Genomic DNA, 16,731 nt, shown 5'->3' on the forward strand with positions numbered 1-16,731 from the left:
GTACCCGCCTAAACTGCGCCTAAACTGTGCTTAAAATAAGAGGCAGGAATTCAACTCATCACTGATGGTTGTAGCTTATGATAATTCTGGCGCAACAATGTACCAGAATATAGGTGCAGAACTTCACTAAAGCGCAGATAAGTGATACATCTGTCCCTATATATAATATGCTCAGCTCCTCCTGCTCTATATATGCTGGCTGCAGATATGACACTATATATAATAAGCTTATCTCCTCCTGTTCTGTAACATGCTGCCTGCAGGTATAACACAAAGGGTGTCATCTATCGGGAATTTTCTCTTATTTTTCAGACATTTTTTTGACAAATTTGATATATTTGGGCCTAACTTTGCAACTTTTCCACTCGGCTTTTTAACAAAAAGTCCCACAACCCCATAAAGACATGCATTAATGTCCTGACTAAAGATAAGTAAGCTTAGCTGCTCCTGTTCTATACTGTATATGCTCACTGCAGATAGGACACTATATTTAATAAGCTTAACTCCTTCTGCTCCATATATGCTGGCTGCAGACAGGACACTATGGGGCAGATTTATCAAGCAGTCTGAAAGTCAGAATATTTCCAATTGCCCATGGCAACCAATCACAGCTCCTCTTTAAAATATTCATGAGCACTGGTGAAATGAAAGCTGAGCTGTGATTGGTTGCCATGGGCAACTGGAAATATTCTGACTTTCAGACTGCTTGATAAATCTGCCCCTATATATTATAAGTCTAGCTCCTCTTGCTCTATATATTCTGGCTTCAGATAGGACACTATATATAATAAGCTTAGCTCCTCCTGCTCTATATATGCTGACAGCAGATTTGAAGCAGCAGATATGCTGACAATTTGGGGGACATTTATCTTATCTCTATTTATTTTGGCTTGGTTTTGCAGTCTTTTTACAGTCTTCTACTTTGATAATTTATCTCACTTTTTCCTTCTGTTAAATGTTTTTTTTATTTTTCAGATCTCTTTTTGAGACATTTGTTACAAATGTCTAAAAAATGATGCACAAATGTCTCGAGTCACTTCTTTCCATTTTCAATGTTTTCCTTAAGTATGATTTCATCTGGCGTTTATTCGCCAAAAATGTTGCAAATTTTAGACAATTTGAAATTATAAGTGTCATTTGCGACACTTATCACATCTGGAATAGAAGATAAATGTGTCCGGTGGACATTTCAAAATTCCAGCAAAAAGGCTCAAAAAATTGCAATGCGCCAAAAAAGTCTCAAAAAACATGGAAAAAAACTGGAAGAAAAATAAAGATAAATATATAGCTCATCCTGCGCTATATATGCTGGCTGCAGATAGGACACTATATATAATAAGCTTAAAGGGAACCTGTCACCAGGGACCTCATTTTTCACTAAAGACTAAGACTGCAGAAGCTCATTACACCAGCAGTGCAAATCTGCCTTTCTGCCTTTTCTATGCATTTGCATTACAATATAATTGTGACTTATAACTTACTCTTGCTCCATGACAAAATCCTGGGGTAGTCACAGGGGCTGGACTTTGGTTTGGATGCATTTAAAAAAACAACATGTGACTTGTCTGTTACTCACTCCTCAGAGCTTGGCCCCCACCTTTGTGCTCCTGTCTAGCTCCTCCTCCTGCTTCTTCTCAGAGGTCACAGCCTGTTCAGCCTGACATCAGTGGGGGAAGGACAAGCTGTACAGGAGCACAAAGATGGAGACAGCCTGCAGCTCAGACAAGTCACATGTTGTTTTTTTAAATGCATCCAAACCAAAGTCCAGCCCCTGTGACTACCCCAGGATATTGTCAGGATGCAAAAGTAAGTTATAACACATAATTATATTGTAATGCAAATGCTTATAAAAGGCAGAGAGGCTTGTTTGCACTGCAGGTGTCATGGGCTTTTAGAATCTGTGTTTAGTGAAAAATGTGGTCCCTGGAGACAGGTTCCCTTTAAATCCCCCTGCTCTGTAACATGCTGCCTGCAGGTAGAACACAAAGTCTTATAAGCTTAGCTCCTCCTGCTCTATACATTTTGCCTGCAGAAAGGACACTATGTAAAAAGCGCTTAGCTTATACTGCTCTATATATTGTAGCAGCAGATAGGACACCAAATATAATAAGCTTAGCTCTTGCTGCTCTATATATACTGGCTGCAGACAGGACACTGTGTACAATTATTAGTTTAGCTCTTCCTGCTCTATTACATGCTGAAGACCAATAGGACTGCATTTTGCAGAACACATTTTCCCTTTAAGTTAAACGCTGTGTCCATAAAATTGTTAAGATCAGTTCCACTTTGCTCTGGAGACTGGTGTGCACCCCTGGGATAAAACCCTCCTTTTTACCCATTAGTGGCTTATCCTAACGATAAAGGAAAGACATCAATGTCTAGAAATCCCTTAAATGGTTCCATGTATTTAATTAAATAAAAGGTTCTTTTTTCTTTACCTCCTGCAGATTAATCCGCTAGATTATAAAACAGATTCACTGAAATACATAAGCTAGTAAATGAAGATAAACTAGCAATATAACTAAAATCCTATTAGTATTCAATAGAGTATGTGCAAGAGTAATAGTTCCAAAAATCTATTATTTCATTAAAGAATAATTCACTCTAATCATAGAAAAATTACAAATAACTAAGCTCTAGATTATGTCTATCTATAGATCTTTGTTTGTTATTTCATTGCATACAATATTAACAAACTTATTAAATTCAATATACATTTTGTACCTCTATATTCAAATTCCTAGAGCAGCAATATTATTATGTTCTCATTATCTTTTTCCACTTACTCCCTGAAGGCCAGTGTTGGACCTTAAGCTCTACAGTAACAGCAAAGCACAAAGTATCTCATGATTAAAAGGCACAGAGCTGACTTTGCTGCCAAGTGATCCAGCTACAATAAAAACTCAGTGATCAAAGGTAAACCATAATGTACAATTGTTGAGGTTGAGTAAAATTCCTTAAATTAAAATGTGTGAAAGATTTTTTTGCACCTATAATATACAAATAATATTTGCAAAAGCTGAATGCAGATTTATTGAAGATTTGCGACACTTCTCTTACTATAATACAGCTCTGATTGTAAATAAGTAGTATATGCAACAAGAGGAAGAGGTAGTGATCACACTACAACTTTTAGGAGGCCTATAAAGAGCCTCTTCCTGATTTTTGTAAATTTAAGTTACAGTTTTACATGTGCAACACCCCTGCCAATGCATGGGCAGAGGAGTGTTTGCGAATGAGGCCCAGGTGAGCCTGCAAAACTCAACTTAGGGATCATGCAGTCATTATTAGGCATCAGCAGCTGTAGATACTGCCTGTTCAGGCAAGGGGTAAGTTATGTGAATTGACAACCAGTTGTATTCCTTTATGTACACTGTGATTGGAGAGTGAGCCACCACCTGACTAGGGTTTAACAAAACCCTGGACAGGGAGGGGCTAGGTCTCTTGAGTTCCAGAAAGCCCTTAGAGCACAAGCTCTTGGAACCTAGCTCTCTTGCAGAGCATACATTTCAGAGACAGAGTGATTAGAGAGATAGTGTGTAGCACACCTTTAGTGCTGTACACAGAACTCAGCAACAACCAGGACAAAAGCTGAAGCTTCCACAATTGGACACAGCTACACCCCTGCCTGCATCTGCTACCAGGCTGGTGAACTTCTCCTGAGGATCACTCTCCATGACCACTCCAATAATCTGGAATATCCAACAATCCGGTATCTGTTACAAGATCGTTTGGTCTGTTGCCTGCAGTTGTTATAATAAAGAACTGTGAGTTATTTTGCACAACGTTGCCTCTATCTGTTCCCTGGATAAGGCTGTACTACCAAGGGCTCCCCAGGGACATATATTACAGACATTAAGGGGTTGCCTCAGGGATATCAAGTTCATCAGCCTCTCCCTCCATATTTCTTGCACACACAACCTGCTGGAGATCTGCCAGGCTGTAGGTCAGCCCTCCAGTCCCCATACCAAGCACCGTGACCACAGCGTGCCTAGGCCGTAACCACCAGCCACTCTGATATTCTGGGCCCCGGTTGTCTCCAAGCCCCAAAGAAAGGCTAGGCCCCGGTGTGGGATGTTGCACATGTAATTGCTTTAATTTACAATTCATATTACCCATGTTATAGTAACTAGATTATTGATGGCCTCTGCACTTGATGGGCTATAATGACCTCTGCTGTACATACACTTCAGTTCTGGTCTCTGAGCGTTCGGGCCGAACATTCCGGCAAGCACAAATGCAAGTTGGTCACATCAGATTTGTTGGTTTTGGGCCTTATACTGATAAGATAGTGGGCAAAAGAATATCTGACATTTATCAAAAACTGTCCAAACTGCAGTTTGTCTGTGCTGTGTGTAGGGTGCGCATTATTCATGATTTGTGGCGCCCATTCTTCATGAAGTTGGCTCCCCTGCACTTTTTTTTTGTGCATCTTTAACATGGGGCACACATTTCTGTCAGACTTTGCATGATAAACCCCCCTTTATGTGCAGAAATTTATAACGCCTCGGGGAAAGTGCAGCCTCAACACAAATGAGTTGTGTGAGACACATATGTCGCACTGGCACATCTTAAATACATGTGCAAACAGTTTGCAAGGTACAGGACAGAAGTCAGGAGACAAGGATCAGAGTCAGGTCAAGCAGGGGTTTTCAACAGAATAGAATATGGACACAAGAAGAAAACCTTAGTCACGAAAGAGAGCAGGGGTCAAATACAGACATTCAGTCAGACGCAGTATGCGCATCTTAGCAAGTTTGTGTAGAACCATAATATTCAGTAACCTCCCAGTGGGGGAGGATGGCCCTTTATCACTTAAGGTGAGTACTTCTTGGTGAGGACAGAGTAGATGTGTTGGTCACACAGTGGCTGGCACGCACTGCCGCAGGCTCACCTATGTTGTACCGTTTCATCTTTATTCCTCCTGGTAAAATGTTCATCAGTTGGTCTTGTCAATACTCATCCAAGCATTTACATGTTAAATTGTTGCAAATTACTAGATTATCATTTAAGAGTAGAGAGCGGTAAAGGAATTGGGTTATCTTAGCAGACCAGGTCTCAATTCCTCAAAATCATCTGTCTCCAGCAAAAGAATCACTCTACATCAATCAGGTGATCAATGTAGCTCTCATATTAAAGGGGCTGTGTGTGTGTGGAAACAAGATAGTAGATAAGACACCAAAAGACAGCCGATCACTTTGATTTTTAATCACAGGACTTGGTAATAGGTTCCTCTGGATCTAGTTTTATGAAGTTAAATATTATTATGCAGGTCTGTGCTACAAATAAATTCCAGATTATCATAATTTCTGAATTATCAGAAACCAGATTAAAGGACTTTCAAAATACTTTGATACAGCCACCTCACAGGTATGCATAATATCAGCTGCTTGAAACTGTATGATCCTGATAACATGGTGCTGAGAACTTGTTAGGAGCCGGATACATTTCATTATTGCCCTGAAGAGTATATTTTCACAGCAGCCCTTTATCATGAGGTTCTCATAAATGTAAGCTTTAAAGTTAGAGCGATTTCTCATGTGATTAAATTTCATGCATACAATCTCTTCAGTGGAATCATTGAATGTGATTTATCATATGAAATTAATTGTCCTCAAGAAATGGGGAAGAAATACTGTATTTCCAGCAATCTCTTCCTGTCCAGATGAACATCTCTTGACATCAATGATTAATTAACTACCCCATTAAACTCCATGAATGATACTAATTTCCTGAAATTCATGCATTGTAACTTTGAGGATTTGGAGATTATCACACTAGTCAGCGAAATCATTTTTTCACAAAGCTCAGTCAAGAAATCTACTATTTCTTAAGGGATGCTGGGCAAGCACATCGATGGACAAATGTTCATTATGGTGGCTCATTGGTAATGATCCCTAACCTGTAACCCTGGGATTCTGCATTCAAATCCAATAAATCCAATGGAAACTTATAAATGGGGCTTCCATAGTCTCCATGTGTTTACACAAACCAAAGAGAAAACTCTAAGAGAAATAGATATTTTCAAAAAACCATCTATGTTTTGCTCTGAGATAAATCTGAAAGCTATACATTTTGTGGGGGAAGGGGGAGATTCATTATGGCTTATGGCGGAGAAACCATATGAATCTCCCTCTCACCACCAGTTTCGGAGTTTCTCCGGCCTGCCCGCCACTATAGGCATGTTGGGGTTGAGATCAGGCAGGGAGCAGGGTGGACAGAGGGTGGTCCGAGGTGTAAACACCCGGCCTGTCATATTTTCTATAGTCTTCGTTGGAAAACCGGTGGAGACTATAGTAGAAAACTCTTCCAGTTCCGATAAAATTGTGTTGCAAGATCAAGCACTTACATGCACCAGGAAGAAGAAGGTGAACTCCGGTGGACCTGAGCGTGAGGAAGCTACACATGAAGGATATTGGGCATACAATCTCAGTGATCAATCTCGTGGCAGATTGTCGGACAATGCACTTTCTGTGAACTCCTCCGGACGGGTAAGTAAATGTGCCCCATTCTGTCAGAAATGCAGAGAATATTTACTTCTGTACATGGATGCTTCCTACATAAGTGGATGCAAACAGTTAACCCCTGCACAGCTGAACATGAAATTAAAATCACATGAGGTTTGAAGAGCTGGACCTGTGAGAGCAGGGCAGCTGCAATTTAAGAAAATAAAGCACAAGATGTCAGATAAGTAGAAAAATAAGCCATTATTGTTTACTTGATTTTATGCTAAATCTAAACTCTCCAACATCGAAGAGTACAAAGGCAGCAGATGATGCAGCAGCACTATGCTAAACATAGTACGTCTGAGAAAAATCTCCCATGTCTGGATTAATTGCAGCCATATGCCTTAATACAATAGAGGCAGACGGTTAGAGAATCTAGATAATATGGACATTATCTTTGTTTAATGTTAACATGGACCTAAAAAAATCAGTGGAATAAATGGTTTTAAAATTGACAAACCTTTTGGGTAGTGTAGGCAGAATTATGCACGAGTCTAAAATCCAGGACACATTAATAAGAAGAACAGTGTCTAATCTAAGGCTCCATGCACACATCTGTGTGCTCACCGGGACCAAACCACACGGGCAAGGTGGAGAAGGGAGGGGGGCGAGTCATCCTCAACCCACCCCTCTCCATAGGCTCTGTGTGCATGGAGCCTAAGACTTCGAAATGCCAGTGATTTTTTTTCTTTTCTTAAAAGGGTTTTATTTTTTCATTTGAGAACGGATTTAGCAATAACCTGACCAAGAACCCACTGATCAAGCAACCTGTAAGCTGAGTTCTCTAGAAGAAGCTGCAGCTAGCAAGGCCCTACCTGTAATATTACATACAATAAGATTTTTTTAACCTTGTTTTTGTGTCATCATTTATGTCAATAAAATTTGTATTTGACTTCATTATACTTTGATGTCTTTTTTATGCCCCGTTTCCCAGGCTTTGCCCTCGGAAAACAATAGGTTATATACTGTATTATTACATCTCAGTTATTAAGAAGAATGGCCACCAATATAATTCAAAGAATGGCTTAAAGTGAATGTGTCACCAGGATAGATGGTATCAGGTTCCAATAGCCTAAATTATCCTGGTCTTAAAAATGCCTAAGTCCGCATTCTGAAAATGTTAATAGTTTATTGAAGCTGCAGTCTGTGTGCCTGTATCCTCGTGCATTGTTTCTTGCCTCTTCAACCCCCCTCCCTCCTCATCTCATCTTCCAAAACATGACATGCTATACAGCGCTGTACACCAAAGTATGAAAAAGTTATTAGCGCCAGAAGATGGCGAAATGAAGACTTCTTTTTTGTAAGGTTTTAATTTTTTTTATGTATTAAAACACTTTAAAATCTATATAAATGTAGCATCCTCGTGATTGTACGGACCCAAAAAATAAAGGAGATATTTCATTCGAGGAAAACAGTGAAAGCCGTAAAAAACTGGCCCACAATAAATGGCGCAAATGCGTTTTTTTAACATTTTAAATGCATTTGGATTTTTTTCCAGTATTACATACTGTGAATGCGGAATTCAATTTGCTGTGCGGAAAACAAGCATTCATATAGCACTTTACATAGAAAAATAAAAAAGTTATAGATTTTTAAATGAGGGCCTGGTCATTAAGGGGTTAAGGGTATTGGCTTATGTTACTTTTATACAACAATCCCTTTATTGACGGGTCCCAAATTTATATCTCTCAGACCTTTCCTTGTTTGCCAGAGTCATGCCGCACACATGCGCAAGATTTTCAGACTGCCAGGTCACCATGTTGTCGGCAGTCTGGGGGTTACAAGGGCTGTATCCAGCGAATAAATTAGCAGCCCCCAGAGCCTGGCAGAGCTAAGGGGAGCATTTGCATGTTTTATAAAAGTCTTTTCCCCCTCAATACAGACAAACAAGAATATAGTGAAAATGGAAAGAAGAAGACCCAACAAATGGGTCTTTTACATATGCCTTAGGATGGCTTCACACTTGCTGAGTTCAGTCCATGAACTACAACCCCTGCAGGGTCCTGTTTCACGGACCAAACCCACTACTTGGGGACAGGACTCCAAGCACTGTGGAGGAGATTGCACATTGCAAGAAATCACGATTATATTTGAGACTACGCCACTCCCCACCACGTCAGGGTGAAGGGGCATGACTACTGGCAAGGTGGGCATTTCTGCCTTGTGTCTGTGTACTTTCTTAAAACCTGCAAGATTTTTGCGCAACACTACGCCATGTTGGACCTGGTGTAGTTTTGCCGGCCGACGCAGCTGCCCAACAGGTACATCAAGAGGCCTAAGCCTTTTGATGTATCCGGTGGATCGGGGTGGGCTTGACCTCCATCACATGATAAATCTCCCCCCATGTTTGATTTGTGGAGTTGTTTAAGAATTGAGCAACAAATTGTGTATAATGTAGGAAGGAAGGATTTCATTTAATTATGTCTTAAATAGTAAATTTCTTGGCAACACTGAAAAAAAAAAAAACTGAGAAAAAGGTATTGGGGTATTGGTGGATAGTGATCAGTGCCAGGTGCATGCTGCTAAAGCAAATAAAAATATGGAATGTATCAAGGAAGGAATAGATTTTCATGATAAGGACATCGTTTTCCCCTATAACAAATCACAAGTCAGACCACACATGCAAAATTGGGAAAAGTTTTGAGCACCAATGCATAAAAAGAACTGTAACAAGTTCACAGGAGAGCAACCAAGCTTATAAAAAGAATGGGGGGAATAGAATACAATAACAGATTACAATATTTGGGATTATTCAGTTTACAAAAAAACGACTAAGGGGAGACCTAATTACAATGTACAAATACCTGAATGGGCAGTACAGAGATCTTTCTACCATCTCCATAGACAGGGGGGGTCGTTCTTAACACCAAGAGGAGAGGCAGTTCTACCATAGACAGGATTCTTTACTGTAAGAGCAGTGAGACTGTGAAGCTATTTACTATGACTATGGTGAAATATAGATCCCTTTAACTTAGCTTGCCATATTGTTGTATCATAGGGGACTCACATGACAGCCCTACAATATGCTCGGTTTACAAAAATGGTCTAGAGATACTAACATAGTGCATAGGATTAAAATCCCAAATGTAGAAAACTGCAAGAAAACCTCCGGTCAAAAATAGAAGTAATCCAAGTGTGTATGTGAGAATCTGAAAGATTAGAAATTGAATGTACTAAAAACAGATTCCCAAGTAAAGGGCTCAAAAGAACAACTTCTATGCATTTTCATGATCCTTATTTGTTATAGAACATGTATCTCCATGTATCGTGCAGTAATATGTGGACATCCTCCCCCGGAAAGAGAAGTGTTGTCTCCTCCAGGACAATATCTGATCTCCAGTTGAGTAAAGCAGAAGATTTTCTCATAAAAGTAACAATGATATTTTCTATGTTTGCTGCAGTGAATGATAAACCACAGTTGCAAATATTCTTCGGGGAAAAAAGATAAAGAAAAAAAAAACTGCAGTCAGTACAAAGCCTGAGGTTAACATCCACAATGCTATTGAGTTCTTGAAATGTGAAAGGAAAGGGTAAGGTATCTTAGGACCTGGTGGCACATAAGTAGATGATGGCAACTAAGAAGTAACATTCTGCTATGTCACGTAGGCCCCCGAGACATTGTGTACTATAATTTAACAGAACTGCAAAAAAAATAACATAACATAACAACTGTTAATCCAACAGACTGGATATCCTCTGCAAATGGCCAGAATCTTTATACTGATATATTTTATTTTCTTCACGCAGTAATATTCAATTATAATTGTTATTATTATTACAGCAATTCTATTAATATAATACGCAATGAGCAGCTTGAAGTTATATTCTATGGAGGTCACAGAGTTTTCTAAAGTCACATAAAGACAAAATGACTCCAATGTTATAGAAAACAGAATTGAAACAGTTTTTTTTAAAAAAGTAGTAGTACTTAAAAAAAAGTATAGTTTTTTTTTCAGTTATTGCTAAGCAGCCCTTAAAGACAAAGCCGAGCTTTAAAAAGTATACACAGGAGCCACAGCAGTTCTGTATGCCAAGTTATTAACAGTCTTCCCATATCGTTTTCCTCATACAATTTGCCATTGTTCAACGCTAATCTCATTACTTTAACGTTGACTGCTACAGTCCATTATATTATCATCCAATCACCATTAGTTAATTCCTGTTCCATATGGTACATAACAGACTAGGTCAATATAGCAATGCAGTATATGACATACAAGGTCAATATAGCAATCCAATCATAAGAACACAGGGTTATAGGTTATTCCCAGACTGCAATCCCCATTCTTCTAATGCAGTTATTGTACTCGTAGAAGTTGAATAAAGTACAAGCCCATTTGCTTGGATTTACAATCAGAAGCCATCCTTGATCTTATTCTAGAAACTTTACATTTTCATAGCTACAAAAACCAACACCTGAGAACTACTCAGATCCCTCCAGCACCTAGACATCCCCTGTACTGCAGAACTTCTTAATGCTAAAGTATGAAAGACATGTGGTGATGAATTTATAGCACTGCATTGAAGCTCCCAATTTGAAGCCGGCATACTTTGGATTTTACACCTAACAATAAACATTTAGTGATATAAATGAAGCGTGTAAACTACATGAGAAGATTGCCATTGTATTGTATTTCACGCTTCTATCTCTCTTTGAATTGTAAAAACACAAATACATATTGGGGCTTATTTACTAAGGGTCCCGCAGCCACATTTCTGTCAGGTTTCCCAACTTTTTGGGGAACACGCCAGGGATTGTTTCTCTTGCGTTCGTTTTATGTCGCAATCGCGCTGTCTTTCACGCGACACAAATCGGGGGGTGGGCCGTTGGACGATCCAACGGATTCGGACTATATTCAGGATTTAACAATTCAATTTTTGTTGCAAGCCAAGCACTTACATGCACCAGGAAGAAGAAGGTGAACTCCGGTGGACCTGATCGGGGAAGCGACACATGCAGGAAAACGGGCGCACGATCTTCATGAATTGCGGCAGATGGGCATTCCGGTGGACAACGCACACCGTGGATTGCACAGGGACCGGGTAAGTACATGTGCCCCAATGTGTTGGAAACTCATAACAAATCTGTTGACAAATCTAAAAGGTTCTGTTCTTCCAGAGAAATGATAGCACAACTAGAAGTTTAGTTACTTTACAGCGTCACATGCCTTTTTTTAGTGTAGATTTTTGTTCTTCCAGGAGCATGGGGGTTGTAACAGCATTAAATGATGAACTTTATAGCAACATCATGGCCTTAGGCATTAATAGATGGAGCAGACTCATTGCAGTCTATGAAGACTGTTCTAGGCATGGGCTAAGAAGATAGGAAGTGTACATAATCTGTGAGAACATCTATTATCTGTATTGGATGTAACACTGGTGTCTTCTCTAGTGGTGTTATCTTTTGTTGTAATCCTGTATGTGATATGAGGAGACTTGTGAAAAGAAATCCCAAAAGGATTAGCAAGTGTCAGTCTATTAGTTGAAAGTGATATACATTTTGGTGCTGAAACAGTCTACACAACATGTCATTTATGTGTCTTAATCTCTTCTCTTTCATAGGAGTCCAATAGGTGGAGTTAATGACTCATGATGGAGCCGCCCAGTGGACTTTAGAGGCTAGAATGAGCAGAGATTTGGATCCTTTCCACTGCTCATTTCTACTACAAACTATAAATAAACTCATCCTGCTCTATAACATGCTGCCCACAGGTTCTTAGGTTCTCTGTAAAGTCAATGACCAATGGATTAAATATATATACAGCATATTTCCGATATGAATGGCTAATTTGTTTACAAGGATCAATCTTCTGAGTATTTTGTTTCTTGCTATTTTTTAAAGACGAGGCATCTTTACCATTTGTCTATAATGATGGCTTTGGGCACATGGAAGGGAGAAAGGACAGTGAGCCCTAAACTGAGTTCCCCAAAACTTTCACCTGCCTTACTAATCCTAAGCTGATACGGGACAACCACAAAGATGGCCCTTCCCTGAGCCAAAGTTCAGACACAAAACAAGACACAAATAACACAAAAGAATCACAAGCAGTCGAGGTCACAACAAGATAGCAGGTACAGTACAAAATCAGTGTCCAGAAGGGAAAGCCAAGATCACTAAACCAAAAATTCAAGAATAAAACAGGAGGACTTGGTCCATCACAGCGAGTTAACTATTGCTGGACAAGAGCTGCAGCCAGACCATGTGGGGTGCAATTAGGCTCAAGCACAACTAGCAACATAAAGCACCAAAGCAGCATCCACACTAGAAACATAAAACAAAGACAAAAAGAGAAATTTAATACATCCTACTGCCACTTTCTGCAGACAAAAGATGATGATGGCATAGATGTTACACTGTCTATGCTAAACATATTTTAGGAAATTTTCAGGAGATTTTTTCTTTAAATTTTTCCATGTCATAATAAAATGTACTGTATCCTGCATTTTTCACCCCGGATAGTAGCCTTTATACATAAGTTGAATCTTGATAATTCTCTAGTTTTGTCTTTTCAGCAGTCCTCCTATTTACATCACTGATATGACAGACAGGATTACAATATAAAAAAATACCTTGATGAATAAGCCCCATCATTACATCCCCAAATGACATGGCATGGCTTATTTACAACTCATATCTGCAAAGAGCATGCCTAGAAAATTCTCCGTAGACTTCAATGGGTCATTTGCACACTGCTGCTGCCTATGTCCATGAAGTTGCTGTAAAGCAGATTACTAAATGCTGTTATTATAGCTCAGCCAAAATGGCAGCCCCCATAGTCATAGACAGAAAATAAAATATATTAAAAATAAAACAAAAAAAACATGTAGTTTTAATAAGTCAAAATAAAAGTTAGAAGCACATATTTTTATTAAAAAAATAGCTTTGTTATTGGTTGTCCATTCTTTCTGTGTAAGTTAAAAGAACAAATGTAGCACAAATACTTCTACATAGCGAGAATGTACTGGAGGCTGATGTGTTCAGTACTAAAGAGACTTCAATACAAAGTTATAACACAAAGATATAGAGGAAAATATAGACCTTCTTAGTTTCCATCTACATCTCACAGGACTCATTTCAAGGGGGATCACTAACTTGTCAATATTTTCCCTGAAAAGCCAGTGTATTTTGACACAACGTGTTTACTTTGCCAATTTTTCCCTGGGTACCATTTCTGCTTTCACCTCTACAGCCTGTAGAAAAACAAATAGCTGGGAGAAAGCCGGTGCGAGTAGATTCCCGTTTTATACCCACATTAGTCACTTTGAAAAATGAGATCCCAAGCTCCTTACCTTGAACTGACAATCGCATGTCACACTGTCTCCAATTCTTAAACACTCTCCATCAAATTTACAGGTATTGGTGTCACATAGAAAAAGATCATTTTCTCTGTCATCAAAACCTCAAATGCAAAGAAAAGAGAAGAAGAAGCTCAGTTTGGAGAAGCAGAAGTACAGATTGGGTTTATTAGAAGATGATTTATTGAAATACTTTATCATTTCATCTCTTATTAGGCAGGATTCCTGCTCCTTGCCTCTATTTTCAGCCAGGCTGATTGAATTGCTACATGTAATATGCACACAATGTGCATTCATCTTTGAGGGAGAAGGAATATATTTTGGTGCATAGTGCGAAATCAATCTCTGGAATGTATCCAGGCGATGATGAAGGTGGCACTTTATAACAAAGTGAAGAGATCATAAACAGGCATTGTTTTTTGTGTGAAGGCTGATCACTGCTAAACGCTTCAACGTGGAGGAATCATGGTGTCACATTATTTCTCCTGACTTAAAGTAAAATCGCATCTGTCTTGGATTGGCTATACGAAGACATTAGGGGTGGGGGAGGGGGTCCTTAGAAATATCAGAGTTCAGCTTGTCTGCAACCTGATCAATCAACTCTCCAGAAAGCTACAATATTAAACAGAACATATACATTAGACTTCAGATCCATTAAGATTTCGCCGTATTGATTCTTTCATTACATTCCTCTGTTTGAAACCACATCATCATATTAAAAATGAAAGAAGAGTCAGCAGGACAATAGCTCTGAGTCCTTAACATATTTATACAGTAGCTGGCTGGAGAGATGCGTTCTAAGCTAATATAATAGAAGAATAGACTGCATGCATAGGGTGCAGCCATGTAGAGTCTATACAATAAGCTACACTCCTTATGGAATGCACTTTAGATATATATTACAAAGCTAATAATCCAGAACAAATCTCCCACTGCTTCCCTAAATGATACTATTAATTCAATATAGACATCAGTGGCTTCTTATTGACAGAGACAGTAAGAGGGTAATGCTTCTGGCCGGGTCCTAAAAGCCTAAAAAAAGACATGATCACCCAATTATCTTATTAAATAGGCTTCAGCCGCACAGATGATTTACAAGTGCAGTTACTCCAGGGCTCATCCTTCCTTATTTCATTAGTATATTTCACAACTTGGCAGTCAATACAACACCAGTCATGACCTGATGCTGCAGCCCAGATAAGGTTATTACAGCCAAATTGATGGAACTAAGCTTTATTTGGGCTTTATATTGTCCTAAATCTGACCCTTTGTCCCTATAGAGGGGGCATGTGGTTGGGGTCTCATCATTATCTACATTTAAGTATCATTAACTCTTTGTGAAGCTGATTCACACAACCATTACAAATGAAGCATTCACTGCTCACTCACTGTTAAATAGATGATGTGATTTCTCATGCTGTAGAATCACTGCCAAATAGCAGTTTTTTTTTCATTTTTTCCCCCGTTTTCATGCAATGCGTCTCCACTAATAAAAGTGCCACATTTGCATGACCGATACTTTTTTTTTTCCTATTTTCATGGCAACGGCTATAAAAACGCAGACACACAAGTCCCAATATCCCGGAGGAGCAGTAGGATTATGGGCATGGGAAGCTGCAGTTTGACATGACTTAAGACTTCAGCAGTCAGGCTAAGATGGGATTTATGACTAACTAGTCTTTGTGTTGTTTGCAGCCTGTCTCATGTTGGGAATAGACATTGGCCTATGAAAATCCAATAGTTCATGCACCTTCATTAGATGCCATGAAAGTGACAGGAGACCACCCAGTGTAAATAATATACAGTATCATAGCTCTGACTTTATTATGATCATAAAACATTGTGAAAAAAAATAAGACTTTACAAAGCAGAACTTTATCTCTCATTGAAAGCCGAACTCTAACCTTCTATAGATCTATCCATGTCATAGCTTAGTATCGACCTTTAGATCTGTCTACACAGTTGCTATGGATTGATCTCAGATACTATAGATCCATCTATATATTATATTATATTAAAGCTCAGCATCACTGATGATAATGATTGATAAAGTAGAAAACATGCAATCAGATAATCGCCAGACTAGATCCATCCAATTCTAGGAGGTGATTGTAAGCTTTGTGGTTCCATGATACTGGGTATCTCCGATGCCAAGACATAAAGTGGCAGCTTCATAACAACACTGCAGCAATAACTACAGGAAGTCATTGCCTGGCACCCTGAACTCTATGTACCATACAAGAATAGACAGTATGTCAGGATGTCACAATAAGGTGATGTGTTTCATGTCACCCATCACATGAAATCAGTAATTAAGCAAATGATGACAAGACCCAATTCACATGTAAAGGAATTGACAAGTGCCATAGCAGGGCAGCGTCTTACCAGAACAGTTCCAGCCTGTAGGGGTTTGGCAGTCACTTAAGGAGGTAGGAAAAGCTGCAAGTTTCCCTGGCCGGGCTATGATTAGTAATAGGGAAGGCAGGAGCAGCGAGCACAGGCAGTCACTAAGTGTCCAGCACGGTCTGGGAGATTCTGCCACCACCATGTCTATAGAGGGCGAGACTCCCGGGGGTCAGCAGGGGCTTAGCATGACGGGCTCCCCAGCAGCAGAGGCAGCAGCAGCAGCATCCCGGTAACGAGCCCAGACGGAGGAGTGAGAGGAGAGATGGAGGAGCAGCACAGAGACAGCAGGGAGGGGAGAGGAGAGAGCAGGGTGGGCGGGGAGAGCGGCAGCACACACAGGCAGCAAGGGGTTAACCCGCCACCTATGTGGAGGCATCTGCTGAGGAGATGCCCGAGCTGAGCACCCACCATCACTCACCGGAGCAGCTCACCCTGCAGTATAAGGGCACCCACCATCACTCACCGGAGCAGCTCACCCTGCAGTATAAGGGCACCCACCATCACTCACCGGAGCAGCTCACCC

The 16,731-nt window shown here is 39.8% G+C and overlaps 1 protein-coding gene across 2 annotated transcripts in view; it reads right to left on the reverse strand.

The window, feature by feature from the left end:
• TMEFF2 (transmembrane protein with EGF like and two follistatin like domains 2) overlaps positions 1-16,502 on the reverse strand; it is a 337,792-nt gene extending 321,290 nt beyond the window's left edge. The window contains exons 1-2 of one of the 2 annotated variants that reach the window (XM_072120853.1): positions 16,188-16,502; positions 13,797-13,906 (exon numbers count right to left, since the gene is read on the reverse strand). In XM_072120853.1, coding sequence (XP_071976954.1) covers positions 13,797-13,906; positions 16,188-16,350 — 273 coding nt within the window. In that variant the 5' untranslated portion in view covers positions 16,351-16,502. The remainder of the gene's footprint in view (positions 1-13,796; positions 13,907-16,187) is intronic. The other variant, XM_072120854.1, reaches the window with a different exon arrangement.
• Between the last annotated feature and the right edge of the window lie 229 nt (positions 16,503-16,731).

The sequence above is a fragment of the Engystomops pustulosus genome, chromosome 8 (genome assembly GCF_040894005.1).
Source record: "Engystomops pustulosus chromosome 8, aEngPut4.maternal, whole genome shotgun sequence".
Taxonomy (NCBI): domain Eukaryota; kingdom Metazoa; phylum Chordata; class Amphibia; order Anura; family Leptodactylidae; genus Engystomops; species Engystomops pustulosus.